A 15,782-nucleotide genomic window follows, 5' to 3' on the forward strand; every position below is an offset into this window, starting at 1 on the left:
CAAAAAAATGACAATTAGCTCGGGTTATTGGGAAGCAACGTCGGCACGGTGTCCGGCGTCAACTCTGGTTTCCCGCGTGGTATGCGGACTTCTCCGTTTATAACATGCACGTAATCTCTGAGAATGCACGATGGCTCGAAGTGCAGTTCTTATACCGAGTACGCTTCATCCAGGGTCTTGTCTTTCCGGTGCAAGTTCCCCTCCCAGATCTGCCTGCACGCTTCATCTTTTGGAACAGCGAAAAGCGACGGCTGCTCACCCTTAGTCCAATGGTAGCCTGTTGTGTACGTAGGTGTAAAGCAGTGCCGTTGCCGCCGACGATTCGGCATTTCTTCACTGTCGGACGGCCAGCGGCAATTATAGCACGAGAAAGGGATCACATGAAAAACTTTCTGTGAGCCGCGTACCACGCAACCGCGTCAATGCACGCGTACGCGTCACTGACTAGCAGACGACAACGAAAAGCGCGCCTTTTCCCGACAGCCCATGCTACAGCAGCGCCGCCGCACTTTCGACGCGCGCCGCGACACGCCAATGCATGGTGAGCGGCGGCGCCTGAACACACTACCCCATCTTCTAGTACACCATACCATAACGCAGTGGACTCTTTATGGCCACTATGGCACTTGACTGCAATCCAGATATATCGTACATACATCGCACAGTAGCAAATGCGATAGGAAATGAGAATACCTACGAATTTAGCAGAAGCATGTTTGTGACAGAGTACAGTTCGTTAAACTGCACTAAAGCTACAGCTGCATACGCGAACAAAGTTGTTTGCAGAAGCACGACATAGCCTCTTGGAGAAGACGCACCAAAACCCTAGACTACAGTAGGCTCCGCAGTCAATACGCCTAGTGCACGTCTTAGGGAGGCATAGAGCAGTGTGAAACAAAATTGGCTGTCTACTTACGTTAGCCAGTTTTCCTTCGAAAGAAACAAGCCTGTTAGCAATATTCTTAAGCTCCGAGTGACTAGTTTTCGGAGACATGAATTTGAGGGTAACTTCTACTAGTCTTTTGTAAGCGGCGATGATTGGCTTGTTTTGCTTGGTCTTTTGATTGATTAGTTGATTCCGCCCCACAACCGGAAAGGTCATTTGGTCAATCTGAAGAAAACAAAGTTCATTTTTACTGAACGATCGACATCATACCGAACCTAAAGGGGTATAGACACACAGTTATTAGCTGTCTGTTTCTTTTTTTTTAGAGATGACTGGTCGCTTAGAAAATCAACTCAAAACACTAAGGAGCAATGTGAATAACTAATAAAAAACAATTTGTACCAGTGGTTTCAGTGCCTCTCGACTCCAGAGACGAAGTGAAGGTTTAAGCCACGACCTACATTACCACAAAACTGGTGATGCTGCCGCAGCCTGCAAGCCCTGGTTGTTTTCAAGAACACCCACTACACTCAGTGATGTCACAATTTTTGGCGTAAGTCTACTTTCACATTACTCGACGCAAGTGGAAATGGCGAGCGGCTCCTCAGACAATATTCAAATCGTATTATTATATGTTTCAATCAGCGCAAGCAACTCAAACTTGCTAAAACGTATCTTCTTATGGCAACGAAAGATATCTCACCGCTTCTTCCTGGACACCGGAGATCATTGATTTTTCATTTTTGAAAACCTCCAATGACCTGTGGAGCCAGTGGTCTTTTGGCGTGCCAGAAAGCTCGTTTGTGGTTATTTTTATTTTACTTTGGTGGCTAGTGTGTAGGCGAAAACTAAATCCTGTGAGACACGGAATTATCCATACTACTCAAGTCAGCACAACATAGAGTCAAGAATATATATGCACAAGAAGTAATATGAATCAACCTAAGGCATGCTACTGCACACTGTACAAACAGGAAGGCTTAGTTTAAGCTGGTAAATTTTCGTGAGTGCACTCAAAAGAACGCAGGGAAGGATAGCAGGACAACAATTCTTTTGCGTGCCAACCGTAAACGCATTCCTTATTTAGGAGAGGCACAAGATATTTAAGGAATCTTAAGTGGCTCATTTCCTTTACTTAATTAGAGCATTCGTGACTCTCGCGGCATTAAAGAAACACTTTGGATAAGTTAATTACCTTTTTGTTGCGAGCAAGATCAACATACGTACGCGTTGGCGTCTTCTACTGACAAACGTGGCGGCGGTCTTTTGTGACGGTACTGACGTTTGGCAGCAGAAAACACCTGCAGTATTGACCACTCAGAAGCAACAGATGATATCTTCTTTCTTATTTAATTAACACTTGCAGCGTTGGCAGTGAAATCGAGTTGCAGAGATTTTTTTGTTTAATTTCAAAGTTTATCTTCTGTTCTCATTTTAATTGCTTCAAACAGGAAACGCTGGTGCTGAAGCAGGTATTTCCTCTTCAAGCTGTGCTATAAATAGCACCTTGTACTTGCGGGAAACGCAGGTGGTAGCTAAATATGCCATTATTTTTTTTCGAGCTGATACCAGATATGATTGTCCTTGAAAAATTTTCCCTGTCCCCACAAATGTGTATTAATATCAATGCTGGCCAGCTCTAATGCTGCTGAAACAAAGGTTCTATTCGGAACCCTTTAAACTACCAACAGCTCTCATTCGTATGGGTCGAGGCTTAATAAAGCTTTTATATTTTTATTTGCTGACAAAATAGACAGAATATGTTACTGCATAATAATTCTCGGCTCTTTCGCCTATTAACCTGTACATGTCTATTTTATGGTATATTCGAATCATACAATAATGATGATGCTTTTAGCTCCAAAAAATGCGGCAGAGTACAGTTTACTTAATTGTATACCAAGACAAGAAAATTTGCACTGCTTAATACACACTCGCTTCCTGGTTTTACTTGGTAACTGTTATTGCTCGGTTGTATTCTTCTTCAGCGCGGTATTGAATAATCTTAGGATGAAGGCTGATTTGCTCGTACTCTGCTTTGACGGTAAGTTTCTTACCTGAATGACGTATGCCGTAATGTTCTTGCTGTCTCGTGCAACGTCATAACGAAGGAGAGCACCCATGCCAACCTTGAGGAGAACATCAGCGTAGTGCTTCATCCGCTTTGCGTCGCTTACACTGTTGCTGGTTACCGGCCAATCGGCGAGTGCTGAAACGTTCATTATCTCGAAGAGAGCATCATGCCTGTCGGGCATTTGTGGAACTTCTGCAAATGAATAAGCGTTGAATGTGTCTTAAAGTAGTTGGTAAAGAAGTGTTATTTTTGCGCCGCGAAGAGTACTATAAAACCAATACTTCTATAGTCGGAGTGGTTCATATATGATTTAATTTTGCCTGGCTTTTCGACATTCCACCAAATACAGGTGTTCGGAGCCACGTTATGCACGCAAGGATCAACCCTTTGATTCAGGTTATTAATGCTCATGCATCCAGGCTACTTTAGGAGATCAAAGTATCCCAGGTAGAACCATCGCAACGAAACTAGTTTTCTATTGATTTTGCAAACATTGCGTTCCTTCATTTACTTACTGTTTTTCACACCAGCTTTCGAAGACTAGTCGACCATTAGCCATGGCTTCTAGCATGAGGCAAACGTGAAGCACAGTAAACAAATATTCAGACAACATTCGCTGTGGGCAGCTCTGTCCCTGCCCTCAGCATTGGAGATTGTTTGGGGCACACTTTTAACAATTCCGCAGAATTTAGAAGATGGGTCTTGCGGCGTCGTTGTGCGTTCGCGATTCCGCCATTCTCAGTTGATATCCTCAGGTTGATATCCTCTGTAGGATTTCGTCATTCACGGCTGCCACCCTACCCGCCGCTGCTTGATGCTTGCTACGACTGCAAATATGCGCTATTAACCATGGTCTTTTAGGTAATTTAGAAAATTTGGTGTGAATCCCTCGTTCCGCTACCAAGCGCGTTGCGCTAGGCGGCGCTTATTACGTGCGTAACATTTATGTGCATGTGCTTTATGTCTGATTCCACATTGCTCATTCTCACGTCCACGTAATTTTTATATACCGTTTGTTCCAGAATTAGCGCAGGCAAATACGTTTCTTTGTGGGGCGAGCCCCCCGGCTACTATCGCACCCTAGTGATCTCAGGCTGGGGAAGGTTAGAAGAACTTGGCCTTTTTTTCCTTTCCGACCTTGCAACTTCCAGAATTGCTTCTAAGGGGCGTATTCTATCAGCTTTTCATTTTTCGTTGTCAATTTCGTGCCCATTCGGTCCCATGTCAGCTGTCACCCAGCATACCCATGGCTTCCAAGCGTCTGTGGCAAGTCAACCGGCCATTCGGTGGTGAGTCACCGGTCATCACCATTGGCTGCATATCTTAGCCAATGGCAGCCAAGGGTTAGGTCGGTTCACCTGCTATTGACAGAGCACGGCGATGCGCACCTCATCACTGTCTGTATATTGCATCCATTTTCCGCCAATGGTAAGCTCCGGTCGGCAACCAATCAATGCCCTGGTCCCTTGCCACAGACGTTTGAAAGCCGCGGCTATATTTGAGTGACCAACGACAGACGACTGAATTCACGCGAAATAGACCCCAGAAATTGGTTAGCTTATAGCATAAGAACTCAGATCTCAGCAACACAGGTAAAGGGCTAACCCGGGTGATCAGAGTTTCGAAGAACAGCGCACGTGCCCATTCAAGTAGAAAAATAATCCGTATATTTTTTTCACTGAGCGCAGGCCTTATCTCTCCTTTAGCAAAGTAAGCTGTTTGGAGGACTTCATTTGGTTATTTTTTAATTAAAATGGTTAGAAAGGAGCCTCCGGCAGTGCACTTGAGACGTTGTGGTGAGAGCGACTGTTTATTATCTGTGGATGGGGAAAACTTAGGTTCCCAATCTGAGTGCTTTCAATTGAACTCTTTCTTCCAGTTGTCCAATTTTGGTCGTCAAACAAGCGCATCGTGCCTAATTTGGAGCATCGCTGTATGTATTTGCACCGATATAGGCTTCATGCCAGTTTGAACCGAGTAACTATAAGCACCTTGGAGTATCACCGAACAAAATTCAAGAAAGTGGTTTCCACTGATGAATTTCTGGCATGCGTAGTTTTTCCGTATTTTGAATGACCGAAAGTTTTAAGGAGCTGAATAGAAATCTTACTGCAACCTAAAAAAGAAATTGTAATTGGGTCTTTTTTTAAGCGCATATTGCGGACACTTATGAGGCCAGAAAACTGCCATCATTATTTCGAACATTTTGATCAAAAAAGGCATATCGACCATGATGGTCATACTCCTCGTTTCATGAATGAGGTCTGCAGGTCTAGCTTTTAATGTGGTAGCATTGACACTAGAAATTTTTTTAATCTCCGAAAGGGAATGCTGAGAAAAATCGGTTCTTCTGTGTAATTATATCACTGATACGTCCGTAGTTGGAAAGGAGACATTTCACAAACTGTATTTCACAGTCATTTCTGTTGTGTTATGGAATCATCCTTACTGCTCCACATTTCACGTGCACTCCAAAGAGCGACTTCATCGGAGGAGGAGTAAGAAACAGTAATATCATAAAGACCCCAACAGGGTTCTGACTGAACAACAGAAATAACTTACTTTTGCAGGCCTCGTAGGCCACGGCTAACTTCCCCAGAACATTTTGAGTTCCCGGGCGGACTATTATTCTGTCCAGTAAACCTGTGGAGGAAGATATTTTGTCATGAGCAGAATGAACTTTCACTGCACGAAGCTTATGTATTTAGTTGTGGTTAGTCTTGGCTCTCTACTGGGTAATTACTGCACAGTGTCAAAGCGGTTGTCAACGCAACGCCTGTCAAAGTGAAAAAATGAAAACTGTAGAGTCGTGACGTGTCTTCATCCACTAGCTAATGCAGTGCGCATAAATTGTACACATCTTTACACTTTTCCTTCAATTTTTTTCCGTCTAATGCGTGTTTCAAGTATCCAGCCTCAATTCCTAAAGAATTCATTCGTTCTTTGCACCGTTCGTAATTGCATTTTAGACATCTGCCAAGAAACAGAAGGTACACCACTAAAGAGACTTTAGTTTTTTCTTAGTGGTTCCTCACTTATTCTGAAAACCCAGCCAGAATACCTGCTTACTTTTCCTGTTATTTACGAATAAAAAATTTATGTGAATCACCTCTGCGTCTTATCATCGTCTTTTTGTCGTCTGAAGAGAAAGCCGTAACGACAGGTAAAGACGGGCGGCTAGAAGAACGTTTAGCGGTTGTTTTCACATCCCAGTGGTTAATCGGATGTTGCAAATGTTTTTGCCAACCACGCCCATGTCCAATATTCTGGGACAAAAATTTTGAAAATTTGAAAATTAGTAAGACACTATTATAGAGTTATCGAAGGAAATTATTCATTTTTCTTGTATGTAGAAAAATCTTCCTTTTCTATTGTTTTCATAGCTCGCATCGAACAGTTAAGACTGCCATAGAAAATCAATGGGGAGCGTTATTGATAACAGCAATAACGTTAATATAAAAAAACACATGACTGCCGTCGGGTGATCTGCGGATATATTAATTGGTATTGTGAAATTTTTCATCATATTAAAAAATTTTGTACATAAAGGTGTACCGATGAAAAATCCATTTGCCCAGCATTGTTGGGTACCATAGTTGCGACCTCGATTACGTGACGACTAACGCAATGTAGGCTGCACGCGCAATGAGCCGGCGACGGCGTTCGCAACAGGAAGATGTTGCGAACGACGAAGATACGTAGCACCTGGATGCACCGAGATAACAGATGTTCCTTTTAGTAAAGTTACGTTACCTTCGACGTCCCTGCCTAAGCCCTACTCTGCGGTGGAATTCGAGTAAATCGTCGTGAATCTGTTTTTATCATACACGTACGGAAGAAAGGCTCTGAGGTGCGTCACCATCAACGCGACCAAAAGCGGGAATCACCAAGCAGACTATCCTGAAATGGCATACGGAATAACTAAGACGTGGTTGGCGTGGCCCGCAATGCAACAACAACTCGCCCACCAGTGTGCGCTTTTGAGGAACAGACGCCAGCCACCAAGCCCGGAGGTACAGGCGCCCAAATCTTTAACTGGCGTGCGCGAGCAGCGACTTTTCTGTGCGTCAGCGCCATATGACGGGGCGAAGCTGGAAACAGGATGAGGCTAGGCGCATGCTCACAAAGCACGCACGGCTGGGCCCGTCGTCTGCCAGGCTGTTCCTTCTTAAGGACGTCACCCCTTATTATCGCGTTTCGACGAGCAGGCAGCGTGAGTAGACGAATGATTTTGCTCGCATTTTACGTTCCGAAGAACAGCGTTGTAGCAATCAAGCGAGGAAATAAAACTGAAAGATAGGCCGCACACTACCAGTCATACGATAAGCCGGAGAACATATATCGTTCATGTGTTACTTGCTAAGGCGAAAGCTTTTTTTCATCGGCACGAAGGGCGCTTATCAACACTCTGCGTGCTTTATGCTTCAGCGTGGCGACGAAACTAAAAGGCCGCTGTGAAACTGAAGTGAAGCTGCTCTGCAGCCGTACTCGCAGCATTTCGGAACAGTTATCAGGATGCCACTCCGTGTATGTGAAGTGGCAAGACTCCGTATTATAGGCATGTCATTGGGCGGCTCATCGCAGAAGGAGATTCGAAAGCAACTGGAGTGACTGGGGCTTCAGTGGGCAGAATCATACGTGCCTACTGGGACGAAGGTCGAATTGAAGATCCTCCTCGCTACCTCAACAGGAAAACAAAAGAAGAAGACTTGCAGATTGTTGCCTGGGCTAGTGATAACCCTTTCATAACGATAATGACCCATGTTCTCCATTCATAATGATAACGACCCATGTTCTCCGGCTTATCGCATGATTGGGCGTGTTCGTCATATCTTTCAGTTTTATTTCCTCACTTGGTTGCTACAACGCTGTTCTTCGGAACGTAAAATGCGAGGAAAACCATTGGCCTACTCACGCTGCCTGCTCGTCGAAACGCGATTAGAAGGGCTGACATCCTTAAGAAGGAACAGCCTAGCAGACGACGGCCCCAGCTGAGCGGGCTTTGTGAGCATGCGCTTAGCGTCATTCCATTTCCAACTTCGCTCCGTCATATTGCGCTGACGAACAGAAAAGTCGCCGCTCGCGCACGCCAGCTAATGATTTGGGCGCCTGTACGTTCTCCTAGATCGAAGGTGCTTGGCTCACAGCTCAAGTAATTCAACATGGCGATGATAGTATGTTACGGTGAGAATTTCATAATGATCCGTTCTGTTTCCCGTGTTATGATTGTGAGTTACTGTGATTTTACAAGTACATCGCGTCTCGCCTAGAGCCCCTCCGTTAAGCTCAACTGAGTTCAATCAAACACAGAGATATCAGTACGCGGATGAAAACTCTCAAGTGATAAAGAGTAAATTGAATATAATATCGTTCCGCTCTCCATCTAAGGCAAGCGATAGACTATCGAATATGCTGGATTTCAGTAGTGGCGGCACGCTTGACCAACTCATTTTTCACTAACAACTTAGGGAGGAGATGATAATCACCAATTCAGTCCTGAATCAAATGTCTAGTTTGGGATAGTTGGCCAGTTGCAATATACAGATGAAACCGTTGCGATTGAACGGGGACATAAAACAGACACAAAACACAGGACGGGCCCTCAAATTCGCATAATTCATAGTCACCTAGAATTTTTTCTCGCGACTAGTGCAACAAAAGTACCTTTCTGTTCGGGGCAATATTTAGCAAAACGATTCTGGTTTTATAAAGTTGCTGCAAAATCTAATCAACGCGTGGCATCATCATTTGGTCTTCCGTGCTGTCAAACTTATTAATATAAAATAAATTTATCACTGGTTGTTTGCGATGCCGGCCACCGTGATAAGGGATGGAAATTAGGACTTTATGGATTTATGTTTACTTTCACTGCTGTTGGCTGGAGGGTCATGAGGAGGAGAGGAGGCATAACGTAGATTAAATATAGCATGTGATCGCGAATGACAATATTCATAATTCTATCCCAAATGTTGTAGAAAATAGGAGACGGCCCTGGAGCAAACAAAGGAAGACAGGTCAAGCGGACTAAACGGGCCTCCCAAGCTGTACAGTCGGAGACCACAACACGACGACCGGCCGATCTAGGAGGCCAATCTTGGCCAGATCAAGTTCCAGGGTTATCCTCTTTCTCTACCTCCCTCTAAACACACCCTCCCTGTTTTCCTTTCCTTTTAGCCACTTTTTTTTGCATGTGTTTTTTAGAGCGCAGCTCTTTGGCGTCCGTTCCTGGGTTTCGCGTCGTCGTCGGCGTTGTCGTCGGCCTCGTAACCAGCTCCGCCCCCCTTTCATCCCCCCAGCGCTAGCAGCGACCGACTGATACCGCTGGATGCCGCTGACGCCGCTAGAGAGTCAAGATAACGTGACTGCATAGAACACCGTCGCCGCCATGCAGAAAGAGGAGGAAAGGGTCCCCCCCCCCCCCCCTGTTCTTGTGTGGCGGATAGGGTGCTCTTCAGTTGCCGACGCGCCGGTTATTTCACGTAGGCCCCGGCACGTCGACGAATACGTGACCACCTTCTCACGGCTAGACCTGGTTCTTAGCGCTGCGGAAGCGAGGGTATCATATTGTTTGTGTCGGCATCGGCGGCGTTGTCCCTGAAACCAACTCTGCAGCTGGGGTTGACTCACTATCGAAAAGGTGAAACAGCTTATTTGCTGCGCTCAAATTTCGCATTAGGAAGTAACGTAATCGTCGGTAATTTTTTTCCTTCTCATAGTCTATTGTAAACAAACCAGTGTTCACGCGGAATCCAACTGTATGCATCGCCCCTCGGAGGGTCCTGTCCGCGCTTCCCCGCCCCCCTAACATTCTCCGCAGTGTCCTGTTGTAAATACGAGCGGCACAGCCGTTACATGTCGCTCCTAAAGAGAACACGAGCATTTACGAACATTTCACCGCAGATGTCATTCATGCGGGTTCATAAGCTCTGATCCTAGTTTGCGCACTATCGTGGTTCAAAACGTTCTCACGCTCACAAGAGCTCCCCCTTGAGCTAAGGCAGTGAAGTTTGTCGCAGTATCGCAAATATTGAAGCGCAGTCCTCTTGCTCGACCTAATGGCATTCACTATATTTAATTAGTCGCAACCACGGTGGGTATAATATTATGAAGCCGTTTCGTTCATAAAAAGACAATCTACTGTCTAAAAGAAGCTCGAGAAAGGCGCAAGCGGCAGCAGCAGCAGTAGATCTGGGCACAGCCATTTTGCCTACATCTGTGGTGTGCGTCACGCTTGACGCCCATGTGCGCAGACAAATAAAAAGCGCAACCCGCCGCGTTGCTGGCTGCTGTTAAGCCGCAAGCAACGACGCCGCTGCCGACGCAAGAGCGCAAAAAACAGAAAGAGGAAAACTTTCGGTGACAACAATACGAAGTCGAAGTTGCAGAATGGAAAGCCGAGAGAAGGGACGAATAGAACCATTGGAAAGTACCTCGCAAACAGAAGACAACAAACTTATGACGCCATCCGTCATCCACCACAAACTCGGGCTTAACAGCTGCGCTCAAAGGTCGGTGCACAGTAGTTAGGCAAGTGTTTCTTCTCATGAAAGGCAAGAAAATTTCACGACAAACGCTCAGGAAGACACAGAAACAGAAAGGAAGCGGGCACGGATCACTGTCAGACAATCACAGCACAGAGAAGCGCGCCGAAGTGGCGCTTAAATTTCAAACTTCTCGCACTAGGCGGTCAGGTTTTGCCTGTGAAAAATTGATGTCTATCTTATGTCCTCCTTTTACAAAACGCGTAGTGTAGTGAGGCACAGGGATAATAATATGGTTAGGTATTACTAAGGAATAAACTTGATATTCTTCTTATTCTGTTGTACTCTGAAGCAGTGCCTGATTTTTGTGCTTTTGCGGTGTTTCCCTTCCATGTTCAAGCTGAGCTCTGAACAGGCCGTTCAAGCTGAGACATACATGACGGAAGCTAGCAGTCACCGAAACCAAAGAGCATATGGGCTGTCTTTTATTTGTAGTTTTTCCTGTATGCCATAATGAACACCTCTTTCCATTCCCTTGTCTGCTGAATAGTGCATCGAGGGCCTGGAATATGGCAGTCTTGATTCCATGTATAGCATAAGGTGGTTGTCGCACAACCTCTGTCCTCATTGCTTGATCACTTTCCGCCGTGGCACTCGGGGTAGTACAGAACGTACTACGCCCGCCGCTATGGACGGGGGTGGCGCTCGTGAACACTGTCAAGGTCCGGTTACGCTACACATCAATATCTCCGAAAGCAAAAGAACGGACAACCGTCGCCGTAGCTCAGGCGGTAGAACACCGGACGCGAAATTCAAAGCTCGTGTGTTCAGATGCCGTCGCGGTATGTGGTTGTTTTTCATTAGTCTCCCAATAATGAAAAAGTAGAAATTAAAAAAACGAGACAGCCCCTATGCTCCTTGCTTTCGGCGTCTGTTGGCTTCTGTCATGCACTAGAACAGTAGATTCAAGAAATGTATTCCGAGATAATGCAATCATAGCAATGGGCGACAGAAATTTAGATGGGCGGATGAGATTAGGAAGTTTGCCAGATAGGCCGGCCGCCACTGGCAGGTTACAGGGTTAACTGAAAGGACATGGGAGAGCTGTTTCTTCGTCAGGGGACTTAGTTATGCTGCTCCTCCTGCTGATGAAGACAGTGATGATGTACCGGGAAGAAGCGTGCAAGAAGATAACTCTGAAATGTGTGCGGTGTATGCGATCGCTTTGAAATGAGCACAATTTCTCTTAGTTATCTCAGTTAATCGGCTGCTGACCCGAAAGACGCGGGTTCGATCCCGGCCGCGATGGTTGAATTTCTATGCAGGTGAAACTCTAGAGGCCCGTGTACTGTGCGATGTCAGTGCAGGTTAAGAACCCCAGGTGGTCGAAATTTCCGGAGCCCTTCACTACGGCGTCCCTCATGGCCTGAGTCGCTTTGGGACGTTAAACCCCATAAACCAATCTTAGTTTATGGGAGCGAAGACCGCGCCAACCGACCACTGACGTTTTTAAGACGGCCCTTCTGCAAAATGTGATCAGGATGCCCTATGGACCGCCGGGTACAGTGAGTAGGATTGCTCAGCCTAGGCACTAAGGAACAAAAAAATCTTTGTTGTGGCCTGAAGCGCGACATTACAAAGATACATTACATTACAAAGATACATTACAAAGATGAAGTTAACTTCACCTCGTATGATGGTGTCGTTTCAATGTTACTAAACCTGAAAATTAAATCATCCCCAGGGCCCGACGATATTCCTAACGGTTTTCTTCGGAGGTATGCTGAATCTCTGGCCAGGTTTTTGGTTATTATATTTCGCGTGTCATTGTTAACCGGGTGTGTACCTGAAGACTGGAAGATAGCCCGAGTCGTACCTGTATTTAAAAAAGGCGACCGCCTTCAGGTGAGCAATTATCGACCTATATCCTTAACGTCATCTTGCTGCAAATTAATGGAACATATTGTCGCAACTAGCATTAATGAATTCTTAGATCGCAACAACATTCTGACAGATTACCAGCATGGTTTTCGCAAAGGGTTTTCCACAGTAACTCAACTACTTTCAGTTATCCATTCATTTGCGGCATCACTTGACAATAACAGCCAGATTGACGCGATCTTTCTAGATTTCAGTAAAGCGTTTGACAAAGTTCCACACCACAGCCTAATTCTAAAACTAAAAACTATTGGACTTCCGCCTATTTTTATTTCCTGGATAAATGATTATTTAACTAACCGGAGTCTGCATGTTTCAATCGGTCGGCACCAGTCTGGCTGTCTCCCACTCACATCAGGTGTGCCACAGGGAAGCGTACTGGGGCCACTACTCTTTCTAATATACATTAACGACATCATCGATGAAGTTTGCCCTGGCGTACATATTCGATTATATGCTGATGACTGTGTCCTATTTCGCGATGTTAGCAATGAAAACGATCAGAGTGACCTACAAAATACGCTTACTAATATTGTACAGTGGTGCAAGCGCTGGGACATGACACTGAACGCAGATAAAAGCGTTTCTCTTCGCATAACTAACAAGATAAACGCTCTAGAATATGTATATAAATTAGAATCATCACCATTGCAACAAGTAGCGTCCGTAAAGTACTTAGGTGTAACACTTACTAATAACCTTTCTTGGAACTCTCACATAGATAACATCTGTTCACTCGCATTCCGTAAGCTCTGTTATATAAGGCATAAACTTCGAAACGCCCCCACTAACGTTAAGCTCCGAGGTTATAATACTCTAATTAGACCCAAGCTTGAATATGCTTGCATAATTTGGGACCCGTATACTAAGTCTAACATAAGAAAACTCGAGAACATTCAAAGGAAAGCAATTAGATTCATATATTCAAAATATCTACCCACTGACTCACCCTCAGACTTGATGCATGCTAACGGTATTGAAGAACTACAGGTAAGAAGACGAAATTTTCGTTTAGAGTTTCTTTCATTACTTCTTAACAATAAACTCAGACTTGACCCTTCTGCTTATCTTTCCCCAATGCCAACACGGAATACACGACACTATCACAAAGCTCTTTTAAAACCATATTTTTCCCGGACTAACTCGTTCAAGTTTTCCTTTTTCCCACGCACCATATCCGACTGGAACTCATTAACCGAACCTAATCCACCCTGAAAATCAGACGCGTTCCTCAGCCATCTTTTTTGATATTGCGTGTTATGTATTTTTTCTGCTTTGTCTTGCATTGCTGTATTGTTGTTTTACTACATTATCTTTGCTGTATTGTTGTATTTTTGTTGCTATAATTTTGCTTTTTGTGCACCTGCCCTTCCTGCTTGGACCTAACCATGGTCTGCAGTATGTACATAAATAAAAATAAAAATAAATATGCCGAGCGCGACGAGCGCTGGTGAGTCAGACCGCCTTAGGTTTTCCGCTCTTGTTAAACCTTGGTGCGTATTGGAGTACTGTTTCAACCTCGATGTCGTCTTACGCCCATTTTCTCCTTTTCGCCTGAAACGAAGCAAAATTAGCAAAACACAAAAGGCCGCGCAGCAGCGGGGCGAAAAATCGATGCCGAAATCAAATTATAGCTGCAATGGGAAGGCGATCAATAAACACCTTTAGCATACCCGTGTACCGTGCTACCGTTAGCGTTACCGCAGTGCAGGGAGCCCACCCACAGCCAATGTGCCCTGGCCTCCGAGATCACCCGAGGAGCTCGTTTCTAACTAGCCCGGGTGGTTAATCTCGGAGGCCATTATCACGCATAAGCAGATCGCCTCGAGGGTGCCAGATGGCGCCAGGTACCTGGCAGCTGCAGGCACGCCTGCCGCATCATTCGTGCGCTTCTCGCTCACATTGGGCCGGATTCCTGAACTCTGGTAACGGTAACACTGTGCTCGGTATGCTAAAGATGCCTAATGTTAAAAGGAAAATGTACGACCTGCACTGCAAAGTATTTTTTGTCGCATGACATCGTACGATCGCTTGTGTAATTATTTTTCGCTTTCTTTGTGAAGGACGGTACGAGTTCCTCGCCCAGAAATTATTTCTTGGTTTTGTATACCCTTTTTGAGGCGTAAAACTGCCGTGTATCCGGATAATGAAGGAGCTCCCACAATATCTTCGATAGAAATGAAGATCAAACAAGCTCCCTTAAAAATAGGCCACGTGGCACTACTGCCATTATTGACTGCAAGCGATTCATAAAAAACGGAGAATGGAAGTAGTGCCTAGTAGCTTGGAAATTATTGCCCTTGGGCAATGGACATGAAGAGACAGGGTCTTCCTCACGTTAGAATCTATGACACGGACAAAGTTCAATGCTTAAGCAATAGCAGTGTTCACGTTCCGGTGCATGATGATAAAAAGGAGTGTCTCACCTCTCAATATTTTCAACAATTCGTCGTTCAGGATGTTAAAACTGCTGTACGATGATTTTTTCTGTGGTATCCGCGTCCTTCGCAGCCATCCGCCACAGGCGTAGGAGTAAAAGTCCTCGCAAGGGTCCACATAGGGGTCAATATATTCTCTTATGAGCCTTGCTGGAAGAGAAGTCAGAATCAGAATCAGGTTTTATTTCCCACTAATGAATCACTGGGCGGATTCCTAGACTGAAAGCCAGATATGTGGCTTCACTAAGTCAGCAGAGTGACTTCACTTTCTCGCCAAAAGATCTACTTTAGAATCGAGCAGCAGCCTATTGGTGACCTCCTTTCCAAACTACGTACGGCGGCATGAAGCATTTCCAGGTGGCTAGTGATATTTTTTGTGGGCTTTTGTTCGGAATACCAAGCGCGGTGTTTATTATTTTTTCCTCCTCTTTGGGCAGTAGTTCTGCAGCGCCTCAGTGAATTTAATTGTCATTCCGACATTAACGCCTTCGTTATCATTCTGAGGAGCTTTGGTTTGTAAATTGAAATTTAATGACGCATAAATGTATGCCATTTTTGTTTATCTTCCAGGTGAATTAAGAGTGTATCCAGCTGTACCTTATTTTTTAAACGACTGTAGCATAAACAGCAATCCGAAACAGCGTTGGTGTTTTGTTACCAGTTGCTGGTTCTTACCGGTACTCACCTAAGGGGAAGAAACCTGGGGAACAAAGTAGTGGGTTTAGCTTATGTTAAGGACAACACAAAAAATTTACAGGCGCAACATTTCGAGTTCGGAAGCGGGCGGAGTGGGTAAGGGAACAGATGCGGATTAATGACATCCTAGTCGAAATCAGGAGGAAGAAATGGGTTTCGGCAGGGCATGTGATGATAAGGCAAGAGAATCGCTGGACCTTAAGGGTAACGGAGTGGATTCCAAGGGGAAGGCAAGCGTAGCAGAAGGTGGCAAAAAGTTAGGTGGGTGG

At 45.0% G+C, this 15,782-nt stretch overlaps 1 protein-coding gene across 1 annotated transcript in view; it reads right to left on the reverse strand.

The window, feature by feature from the left end:
• The window catches only part of LOC149366290 (neprilysin-1-like), a 44,452-nt gene that overhangs the window by 22,422 nt on the left and 6,248 nt on the right, over positions 1 to 15,782 (reverse strand). Inside the window, exons 3-6 of the mRNA XM_089550092.1 lie at positions 14,806 to 14,967; positions 5,523 to 5,603; positions 2,944 to 3,152; positions 917 to 1,111 (exon numbers count right to left, since the gene is read on the reverse strand). Of these exons, the coding sequence (XP_089406218.1) occupies positions 917 to 1,111; positions 2,944 to 3,152; positions 5,523 to 5,603; positions 14,806 to 14,967 (647 nt within the window). The remainder of the gene's footprint in view (positions 1 to 916; positions 1,112 to 2,943; positions 3,153 to 5,522; positions 5,604 to 14,805; positions 14,968 to 15,782) is intronic.

Source organism: Amblyomma mixtum, chromosome 1 (assembly GCF_055824585.1).
Source record: "Amblyomma mixtum isolate Tamu chromosome 1, ASM5582458v1, whole genome shotgun sequence".
NCBI lineage: Eukaryota > Metazoa > Arthropoda > Arachnida > Ixodida > Ixodidae > Amblyomma > Amblyomma mixtum.